This window comes from Grus americana, chromosome 3, assembly GCF_028858705.1.
Source record: "Grus americana isolate bGruAme1 chromosome 3, bGruAme1.mat, whole genome shotgun sequence".
In the NCBI taxonomy this organism is placed as follows: Eukaryota; Metazoa; Chordata; class Aves; order Gruiformes; family Gruidae; genus Grus; species Grus americana.
Window position 1 is genome coordinate 123,449,207 of NC_072854.1, and position 11,947 is coordinate 123,461,153.

Here is an 11,947-nt window from a genome sequence, read left to right on the forward strand (position 1 = left end):
TCAAGATACTAAAAAACAGGGAAAAAAAGCCACAAGCATGCAATATAGACCCAATGTCGAAAATAAGGATAGATAATTAAGAGAAAGAACTGCATACAAGTTAACAATTTAGAAATGAGATCTACACATTACCACTTTAATTACATGCACTGCATCATCTTCTACAGGAACATGAATTTGAGGGGAAGCTGCAAAATGAGAGAGAGATGAGGATCAAGCCATATGCAACAAAATATAATTGCAAACAAAGACCAAGCTAACATTGCATAAGGTGACCCAAAAAAAAAGATGCTTAACATTTTTCTGAATTACTGCTTTTAAAGGTCAGAGTTTTGCCAAGTTCAAAGAACAGCAAAATGAAAACAACACACACACACTCAAGTTTTAATCAACAAGTACAGAAGCAATTTTAACCCACATTTTCAGAACTCTATCCCTAATTAAGGAGTAAGCAGGATGTCCCCATTGCACGTTTGCACCACAATGAGGTATGCCATTATAACAGACTACGTTTAAGCCATTCCAGTCAATTGGATAACCTCTGTATTTGGTTGCTGTCAATCCACTGTCGTGACAAAGACACCACTTAAAAGTTATGACCTACATTATGCCTCTAGACAGGATTGTCTGCTTTCCTCTATTACAAATTAATTTGGCCCTAGAACATTGATTTCTATTCTGACATTATTTAGACACTGGCCTAAGTTAGGGATAGCACAGCCACACCTGCCAAAAGGGGAGATGAGGGATTGTGCCTCTTAGTGCAAGTAGATTTCAAAACAATAATTGACCACAGGTGCCAATTACAGCCCAGGAGACAGAACCTCTCTGCACAGACAATGCAATCCTATTTTCTTCTGACCCTGAGAGAACTATCAGCTTTCTCTGATACTACTGAAGCTACATGGAGCTACACTGGGATTAAAATTTAATGAGACTAAATCATCTTTTAGAATCATCACTGAAAAAAAACTAAAAAGAATACAGTTCCTAGGAAATAAGTGTCCCTTTTAAACTTCTTACAATGATCAAATACCAACAACAGTCCAGGTGTGAAACACTTCAACTATCAGCACACACAAAAATAGAATACTTTTATCCACATAATAAAAATCAAGTAAACTTGGATATAATCAAACCATTCAAGCTCACATTTTTTGATGGTCAGGGCATAAAAATATTTTTACAATGAACAGACTCCTTCAGCTGCCATCTTCCTTCAACTTTATTCAGCATCTGGCTTGAATCTGGCAGCATACACACCCCAAACACCAGCAGTGTCCCCACTGCCTTCTGCTTGGCACTTCCCCATGTGAATGCTTCTGTGCTAATAACACATTAAGATAAAATGAACATATCCTAAAACAGTAGCTCTAGAAGGTGTGAACTATCCATAGACTCAGAGAAGTAGCAGTCACATTCAGAATGCAATTTAAAACTGTCATACAACCAGGAAGGAAATTTTGTTAAACTTTGTTCTTACCGTATTCTTGTACTGAACTGGGGAATTAAGGCACAGGTGCCTAAGTCTTTATCTCTCTCCGCCACATGTAGACTATGTGTTAATAGCTGAAGACATTAATTTAAAAGGAACACATCCCATGTGTTTTCATTGTATTCACCAACATCACATTACCCAAACAGAATTAGATGTGCTCCCTTACTGACAGAGATCAGAAAAGGACTTGTGTATAAGAAAATGTATTTTAATACCAAGTTACTAAACAGAAGTTTGATAGGTATAGAGAAGTATCAAATTTGAATGTATTTGAAAGAGTCTGATCTAACTTCCCTGTAGACATCTTGACATTTTATAAAGAGAGGCCTCATTCATGGTAATCTGGAACAGACAGTAACAGCTGTCAGGGTAATGAAGAAGAGCAATTAACAGGAAGTAGCCCAGCAAAAGGGCCCAACCCCCATGGTTCTTACACCATGCCAGTGTGGATGCTTTTTGGAGTCACACTGAACATCCTGAAGAAAAATAAACCCAAATCTAACTGTAAATTGTTACAATGTGAGAAGAAAGAAGAGTCAGACAAAGCTCAACAAGATAAAGGAACAAATCTTTAGTAACATGACATTCAAATCTACAAAAGGAGAAATGGTATTATTGTTTTCACTGCACATACATGAAACAAGGCATAACATTCATAACGAATAACACTCTATACTTCTTATACACATAATGCTTAGACAATTAATCTCATACATACACATAAGCAGAAGTTGCACGCGTACCTTTAGCCGCAGCTCAGAAATAAGACAGACTATTTTTTGTCCATAAACAAACATAAATGGTTTTTAAAAAATTGTCTCATTACTATGTATAGTTACTTAACAGACTGGAAAGGCTCCCAAGGTTTAACAAACAGTCTGATTACATACCTCATAGACCACCACCACATACTCTCCTGCGAGTTTAGCTCATAGTTAATTACTGTATACTCGTAATTAGCCATGTGCTAGCCTCGTTCTGTGTGGTAGCACATGGCTATTTATAATATTACAATCAGTTAAATGCTAGACTGCAGGACAGTAAGCAGAGACCCTGCAGGAGAGCAATGCTGATAGGCAGGAGGTCTCTGATGGCATATAAGTACACACATAGAGTACCAGGAACACTATATGGCGAGATTATGTTTGCAAAGGATAGCTTAAAATAGCATAACAAGTGTAAGAGTTTACAGTTTGTGTTGCTTTTATCAACTAGAGATGCAGAGTATCCTTACATTTGGGGGGAGGGGTGTTGATGTATGCACACAATCAAAACCATTGTCTGCATAATTGTTAACTGGGAACACTGGCACAAGATGAAGCTGTGTAGGGGGCTGTGGCTGTTTCCATCTCATGCCAAGATGAGTCTCTCGAAACATTTGCAAAGGGCAAAGGGCACAGCTCTATTTTCCCTTCCTCCCCTTTATCCCACAATCGCAGCTACCATACCAGCAAACAGCGTACAAATTTAAAATGCGCTCTGAAATAAAGCAGAGCAGGAAGATTCACATTCTTTGCCATATTTTCCAACTGTTGTGCCTACACAACACAGCAAATAACTTACCTCAAACTACCCCATGTCCAGAATTCCCCAGTTTCACCCGGGCACAGCAGTTATGGCCTTATCATCCACTTTAATCGTGAATTTCATCAGTTTTGTTGCTGAGTGCCACAATCTTAATTAACGTAGCTTTCTAAATGTTAATACGACATGGTAACAAAAGAGTGTTTCTGGATGAACTGCGATTTCCTACAACCACACAGCGCAATTGCATGCAGCCTGACAAAGAAACGTGCCAATTCTATTTGCCAGTTCAAACGTGCTTGTTGTAGTTTTAGCAGTTAATTTGTGGCAGTCACATTTGGAATATGGTGAAATATTTTCAATGGCTCTCACAGAACCAGTTTTGTTGACAAAGTTTACGCAGTGGAAAAGAAAACAGCATTGATTTGGCGGTTTGAAAAAACATCCCTGCTCCTGTCCACAGCTGGTGTCTTTGCTACTGCTGGATATTTTGAGGATATATTTGTTTGGGAAACATTAATAAAATTATTTTCATAAGTTCTTGGGTTGCTAGTATTTTATTTTTGCTTTGTTTCATTGGTTAACTCATCCTGAAGAATGATATTGTCAGCTTAGTTTTTTGCAGAAATAAAAAGTAACCTCAAAAATACCATACTTTGAAGTTACAGGCTACCTATAAAAAAGCTGGAAAAATTCTGACCCCATTTAAGTCAAACCAAGAGCTGTTAAATTCAATGGCTGACAAACAGGAGGGAAGTGTTGCTCAGAGCATCTAACAATAAAAAAAAAACCAAAAACCAATTTAAGTCACAGGAATATAGTTACTAAAACCAAGTGTACGCCAATAAATAAAGAGTAGCAGCTGCTATTTAACACACAATTTCAAATATTTCCTACATACAGAGGGTAGTAAGGCAAATATTTAAAGGTGAACAAAGCACCTGCTTCCCCCTCCCACCCTTTGCAATATCCAATATTTTTCAAGAACTGAAATATTCAGTGCTCGAAGGGTGTTTACAGTCCATTTTTAATGTAGCCTAAGGAACACCTGCTTCTCTGCTCATATTGCTACTTCAAAGATGCATCAGCATTTCCTGGACAGACTCTTTTCTGAGCAGTGTTAATGAATAAGATTTTTCCTAGATTCTTCTTCTAGGTAGCTTTATGAATGAGGAGTTTTATTATACAAATTACATGTACATAGCCCTCTGTACCGTGCTTGTGAAACCATCTTCCACAAGACCTAACTAAACAGGTTTTGGTAGAAAACAGTGCTCAACTGCTAAACTGTTTTGCAGGTAACTGCAAATGCCTCCAAGTTAAGAACATTCAGTTCTGGTAGGAAATTTCACTATATTTCTTACTCATCTTTCTATGAAACCTTAATCTTGATTCACTAGAGCCAAAGTTTTGTATTCCACAGCAATGGAAGCCACTGTTTGACTTTCAAAGTTAATTACTCCAAGCTGGAATACGTATGACACATCCTTTAACCCCAGGCAGAAAAGCTATGCATGGTCTGCTCTTACAGCACTCTCAGATGGGAGTCCAGGCCTCTAATATTTAAAACTTGATGCACAAACTGTTTTCTGGCAAGATTCTGCTCCAGCCCATCTGCTAGTCTGACACGGTGCCCACTCAGAAGATACTATGCCAGTTTCAGTGGGGTACAGGTGCCAAAGACGGCTGAAGGGAGTGCCCTCCATAAGGCAACAGGTGCCTTATCATTCATCCAAAGCTCCTCCTGTTACAACATAACACTGCTCAGAAATACACACCCCACTAAAAAAAAAAAAATTAAAAAAAAAAATCAAACCTGATCTCTTGACCTTCTAGTCTTACTTAGCATGCCAGGATCTCAGTCCCCGGCCAGAAGTCTCACAGGGTGGACTAACGAAGAGCACAACAACAGCTCCCAAATCCAGGTCCACACACATGGAGAAAAAACAAACAAACAAAACATATTATGTGGTAGAACACTAAAGTGTAATAGTGATGATCTCTGTAGACTTTGGTATGAGTTATGCTTTCAAAGTTAAGACTTCTAGCCTACAGAGGACCAAAAAAAGAAGAAAGTGGGAAGATTCAAGAGGAAGCAGTCATTAGCAAGAACCAGTTGAGGTACGGAGTATTTCCTCTTTAACAGATGGTGCAGGCTGATCCTGTACCATGTGGTCAGCCTTAACTAACCACTGAGTAGCAAAATCAGGCTAAATTTATGATTCAGTTTGTCTACAGACAGGGTAAAAAATTAGGTAATCTGCTTGCTATATCTACATTTATACAGTTTAATATTAGTGACTAGATAAAAAGACTCTTTCTTGAAGTGGTGTTTCTCTGCTAACAAATTTATTTTCACACTAAGGTTCACACCTGCAGGTGCAATGAGACCTTTGCTGAAATGCATTTTAACATCTGAAGGTTAAGAAAAATCCATCCCTAACCAGTCGGTTACCTGCTAGTGCTTTTAATTACAGGGTTTTGCTATTAATATTCTTCTTTCATTGAGTCTACAGAAATCATGCTAAACGTATATCTTTTTGTATAATTTTTACTGCATTTTTAATTCGTTTGCTGCGCTACAGTAAATATTTTCAGTGAAGTTAATTTAAGCAACTGTTGAAGTATTTTGTTTCTCTAGAACCAATTCCTAAAATCAGCTTCCTAACGCAAACCAAGGAATGAACAGTGTGACAATGACAGAATGTGCTTCCATCAACGCTTCTCTTCCTCAACACATGTACACCTCATGTATAGCTCACAGCTATCCATGGAAATTACTTCTTCTGAAATAGAAACAAACTTTCTTTCACACCTCAGCCTGATTCCCAGAGCACCAGGCCTCAGAATAACAGCAGCAGAATGTACTACGGTCCAAGCTTAAAAGCAGAAAAGGCCACAACCACACTTCTTCCCTACCTCCACCAGCAGCAGAGCTCCCTGTGCTGCTAGTATTAAAAGAGAATACCCACCCATTTAATCACTGTTTACTGCTCAAGTAGATATTCTTTGTCTCTTCTTGGAAAATGGGGAGGAAAAAAAAGAAAAGGATAGTGTGCTGGCTATACTGGTGATGGATTAATTTGATTGTGACTTTATCGATACATACTTTGCTGAGCTTCCCATATTGTAACAACACATGAAAAAATAGCAGTCAAACAGCAACATATAAACACCTGCTGCAAAGCCAGCTACAAAAAATGGTTTCAAAACTCTTAATTTTCACCCATCACTTACAAAGTTTCATTACAATATACACACATAATACAATTAAAATACATTTACAGTGTAATAAGTACTATTATAAAAGACACCATCTAACAAACATATATGTATCTAGAAATAAAAATAATATTTTGCAGAACCATCAGTTTCCATGAGAAAGAAGCCTGCAAGCAGATAGTGCTATGTACAGCAGATTTCACTGTGACAGTGGAATCTTAACAAAACATTGTGTGACCTTTCTGCATTTAAATTTTCAGTCCAAATTGTGTATTAATAGAGTGCTTGCAGCAGGACTAGAGAATGATTTATATAAAGACTGGTGTTAATTACTGACTGTGATCAGGAAGATAAATGAGAGAATGTAAGGCTCTCAGTAGTACCCTCCTCAACTCTTGCTTAATTTTCCAACGTACTGCCACTGTTCTCCACAGGGCTACAAACTAGCTGTGAGACCACCAACACATCATATTCTTCCCCAGTTGCTCTCCATTCTGCTCCCCCTTATCAAAGGGATAACAGTTCTGTCTGAGGTGCCTGACAGCAAATCAGCACCAGTAACAGAAATAAAATAAAACTTCTAACATACAATGGCATAGTTAATTCCTGCTTATGATCCATATCGCTCTTGCTACAACAAAAGCAGTGCTTGAAAGAACATCTCTAGATGGATTCTATTGCTTCTGGCAGCAGAGGAAGCTCTCCTCTTCAGAAGCACTGGGAGGAATCAGTATTTGTAAGCCTACTGCTGCTGGATTTGCTCTGGTGGAGTGAAAATGCAAAGGGTATCCAAGGGAAGGAATGAGCCAACAAAGAAAGAGACAAGATGGCACAGATGGGAAAGAGAAAGAATAATCAGAAAACCAGGGAAAAATATTTGTGAGACAGAGCAAAACTTGTAGATAGTGGTAACTTTCATGTACATAATTAGAAGTTTAGAATCCCTGCACCTGAAGAGACTATTTGCATCCTAGGGCTCAGGGTCAGTAAATGGCTTTCAGCAGCTTTGATTCAGTGAACAGAACCTTCCACGGAATGCATCCCTTGTAAACATATTTTGCAGAGATACCGTAAAATTTCTCAAGAACATTGTTATAGATTAATGGAGTATGGAGTACCCTTAATGGGAAATTAAGCTATAACAATGCACATCAAAATCTTTACACCGCTACTGTAAAAATACTTATTAAAAGATATAGCTGGCAAAGTTAACCTTTACTTTTATAAAAGGTCTGTGCTGTTCCTATCTGGTAGGCAGTCGAATCTGTCTCTACTCTCCTGTCTTGCCCCCCTCTCCACAGCTCTTTCGGGGTTAGCTTCTCACCGAAAGTTTAGTGGTCCTCTCACATATTGCTGTATATGCACTGAAAACTAGTCTGAACAGCACAGAAAAAGGTGCCTCTCAGCACCAAGCATCCATATCTTACTCAAAGATTCATCTTCTATTTCACTCCCCTTGACTCTCAAAGACAGCTAAACTCTTTTATAGGATCAAGCCCAAAAAAGCTAGTGAATGGTATACTTTACATATAAACATGTATCAGAGATAAAGAGGTGGACTAAACAAGAAAGCTTCAGACAGCGTCAGTACTTGGGAATAAATCTTGCCTGTTTCCTCTTTTAATTGTAGGGTGAGCTACAAGGGGAATTAAGCCTTCAGTTCAGTGCTGCATGCAACATTCACTACCCCTTCTGAAAGAAGGGATTAAATGAATACAAATACCATTATAAAAGTAGCAGCTGTATTTCTTCAGTCATGCTGTCACTGACGAAAAAACACAGAATAGTAATACCAAGGGTCCCAGATTGTATTCTCATTCTCAACTAATCCACTGACTGCTTTCCACCTCGGTTCAGTGGGAGCCAAACTGCAACAAACACCACAATATATGAAATCACCTCAGTGGTCTGTGTGATCAGGCAGAAAACTAATCAAATCTGCATGAAATGGACTGAATCCCATGTGCTATACCACCCACAAGGTCCAGTGTGATTTGACTGCAACAGAAAATGACAGAGCTATATTCCCAGTGATTCAGAAACACAACGTTTTTTTGTCTTACACATGGAGAGCTACACCCACTACAACCTTGCTTTCTGTACTGCATCCCCAGTTCCTTTAGTCCCTTCTCTCTGTGGGAGCCCTCTGCAAGTTTCTGTTTTCCTTTCCTTTATCCTCAAATGGAAATATCCAGAGACACCTTAACTTCTTAGCTCATGCTAAGGTCTATTTTCTTACAGTAACATCTCGTATACGCTCTATGCACGGCATCTTTCAAATGTAACCAACTGATGTTTCAAAGAAGGTCAGAAGCTATCAGATATATCAAAAAGAGAAAGAATATAAACATTCTAAAAGCGCACGAGCCTTTGACTCCTCTGTAACTGCAGTTAAAGCCCCTATCACCCTCACCGGTTCAATCTGCACAGCCATTAGCTGTATGTGAACTATATGAATTCCAGAGGAAACCAAACCAGAAATTCCACTACAGGAACCCACCAGATGCACTCCAACTACTAACAGCATCATAAGGATCCCAAACAGTTCCTTCAGACAGCCTCAAACTACACACTTGGTGAGGGAATTCAGTGCAGCAGCCCACACCAAATCTAGCCCAAAGTAAAACAAATCTTAACTTAAATAAAGGGTAGATGTAGGGCCATACACACCAACAGTTGCCATTTAGTCATTCACTTCTGTTACACCAAACTACTTGCAAATATACACAGCCTTAGTTTTCTCCAGATTTTTCAGTGACTGCATTTACTTTGCAGAAAAGCAGAAGCGATGGCATTTAGGTTGTTACTGAAATCTTTTGCTTCATTTACACAGGCATTCAGTGGAACAAAGTGCCAGCTTACGCCTTTTTTTCCCCCCCTGGAAAGTTCCTCCACTCAAACCTGAAGTCTAGATGCAACTTCAGTCCAGATGCACAAGTAAAATTGTCCACCCTCCTGTAGTTTATAGCCACACATTAATAGCTGGAAGAACAGTACAACTGGGCAACCACTACAGAAGCAACATCTGACCACATACGGGACTATCACACCATGAAATAAAATATGAGTCTTCAGTTGCCATTCAGTTCTTTGTGATTAACCATAATGGACATGAGGAGGAAAAAAAAGAGGGAGAAGAAGAACACTGCAGTACAACATAAAATGTTCCTGAACAGCTGAAAGCAGACAAGCACCATGAGATAGCCAGACAGACGTAACAAAGATCACAGTAAACCTGTCACCAAGAGACCAGTGGCACACGAGTGCTACATTTACATCCGCAAATACGAGAAGAGCAAACATGCTAACCTTTCAATACAAAATGCACACTTTTTCTCTCTACAGTACATGCCTGATGCTGCAATTTGACACTGATGGACAACTCCTTCACCTCCATGAAACCACACTGAATCTAGCACAGTCCTGCATATTTGAAAGGAGTTACTAAAGACAAAAGAATTGAAAAGGCATAAGACATATGATGCCTGTTCTAGTGAAAACTCATCTCATTATAAAAATCTGGAAATCACACTAAGTGGAAAGCTCATGCTGCGTAACAGTGTATTAACAGATTCTTTTCCGACAAATCACTCAATATGAAGGAAATATCATTAAGAGATCAATTGAAAAAACCAAGAGTGGGAAACAATCAAAACTGTATTTCCCATGACAGGAACAAGCAAAAAGGAAAAGCTTAATAAAGGAAGGTATAGCTGATTTATGCGTAAAAGGAGGTCAATGCAGGTATAGGAGTGACTTGCTTATCAAGTTTTAAACATTCATACTCCAAATAGAAAGTTACCATACCTCTAACTTCAAAAGATCATGTTTGGCTCCACAGATGATGTACTCAACTGCTTCTAGATAATTCTTTACTGCTGTCTTAATACAAGCTCAATTTAGTCCCTAACAGTCACTGTGGAATAGTTTGCCTGTATATGTTTGCCATGAAAACAAACCAAATTCTTTGCATGAAAAACAAACAAACCAACCAAACTCATAATATTGCCTTGAAAAAAAGGATTTGCTCTTTCATAGAGACCAGCAATAGTAACATACATTATACCCCCTCCAGTGACCCAGAATGCTTTACAAACTCCTTTTTCAGAGCCATTAATTCCTTATAAAACACAGACTGAGTAAAATGCAGCAGCTTCTTCTAAAGAAAATACAGAAACATATCTAGGCGGGAGAAATAAAGAACAGCATTTCCACCTCTGGTGAAAGGTTTTAATTCAGAAGCAACACACAGCTAACTGTCATTACCGCTATGTTTCCTGGATGAAAACTGATTTAGCCTTGGCCAGAAGATAATATTTCCAATAACCGGAAACCTGAAGAGCGCTACAGAGCATAAGGCTGGCATAAGTCCAAGGCAGCGGCTAACGAAAGCATCGCCATTAATTTGAAGAGCATCGCCCGGCAATGCTCTTCGATAGTCTTTAACAGGAGCAACACCTTGCCAACCCCACCCAAGCTTCATAGAAAAGCGCACTAGGAGCCAGCAAATTAGGCTGGACAGCCCATGGAGAACAAGCTACACCATCAGGAACGTTTCTGAAGAACAAGGACACCACAAACGTCAGAAAACCACACTTCAACACAGATGACCGCCAGCACATAAACAACAGTAACTTTTTTAACCCATTCTGTCTTATGTCAGAAAGTTACAAAGAAATTTACAAGTCACCCTTCTAATCACCACCAGTATTTTACCTAAATAGATTAAGCCAAATCCTCCCTGGCCGATCTGGCTGCCCAGCCTCCAGACTTTTCCTTCGGTGTCTTTCAGGATCATGTCTCTTGGGAGAGGAACTGGCAGCTTGCCTCTGCCACGATCCTTAGGGGGCATCGCACCTTTGAGAGGGGGTGGGGAACGAAAGAAAAAGTTGACTTTTGTCAGAAGAAACAATATCCCTCGATGTCCTTTGCCCAACAGGCACCCAGCAGGGGCCCAGCTCTCCACGGCCTCCCCCAGCGATCCCCCTCAGGGCAACGGCCGGGCGGCTCTCCCCCACCCCAGGGCCAAAGGGCCCTTCAGCTCAGCGGCAGGCCGGGCCGCCTCAGCCGCAGCAGCCTCCCCTCCAACGGCGACAGTGAGAAGCCCGCCCTCGGCCCCACCGCCTGCTCCCACACACCCAACCTCCGCAGGGCCCCCGTGGCCTCCCCCCGGCAACGGCTACAAACTTCGCAGCCGGGAACTTCCCGCAGGCCAGGCCGAAGCGTCGAGCGCCCTCCCGCAGCAGGAAGAGGAGGAGGCGAGCCGCCGTCTTCCCGCGGGAACCCCCGAGGAGGCGGGGGGGTGGAAGAGCGGTGCCAGCCCCGGCCGGGACGCCTCCCTGCCCGCCCCGCTTCCCTTCGGGAGGCGGGGCGGAGTCGGTGTCGCGCGCCTCCCTTAGGCGCGCGGGGTTTCCCGCCTCCCGTCAGCCGCTCGCGCAGCGCTCCCTCCTGAGGCGCTGGCACTTCGCTTCAGGGGGAAACGGAGGAGTCAGAGAGGGTAGCTGGCCTCCAGTCGCTTCGGCTCTCCTTCTTTTTAAGCTACGCTTCGCAAGTGAGGAATTTACTTTTTCGTTTTCCTCTTAAAGTGCTGTGGTGCATACAGAAGTAATTGATCAGACCATTCCCTGCCCAAGGTTAAAAAAAATATAAAAAAATCAGCTCACAGGGATTTCAGTGTGCAGGAAGGACTTCGGGCACAGTAAT

At 40.8% G+C, this 11,947-nt stretch overlaps 1 protein-coding gene across 1 annotated transcript in view; it reads right to left on the reverse strand.

Annotated features, from left to right (window-relative positions):
* The window catches only part of VRK2 (VRK serine/threonine kinase 2), a 45,638-nt gene extending 34,049 nt beyond the window's left edge, over positions 1-11,589 (reverse strand). Inside the window, 3 exon segments of the mRNA XM_054820743.1 lie at positions 133-188; positions 10,961-11,101; positions 11,432-11,589. Coding sequence (XP_054676718.1) covers positions 133-188; positions 10,961-11,096 — 192 coding nt within the window. The 5' untranslated portion in view covers positions 11,097-11,101; positions 11,432-11,589.
* Positions 11,590-11,947: the final 358 nt, after the last annotated feature.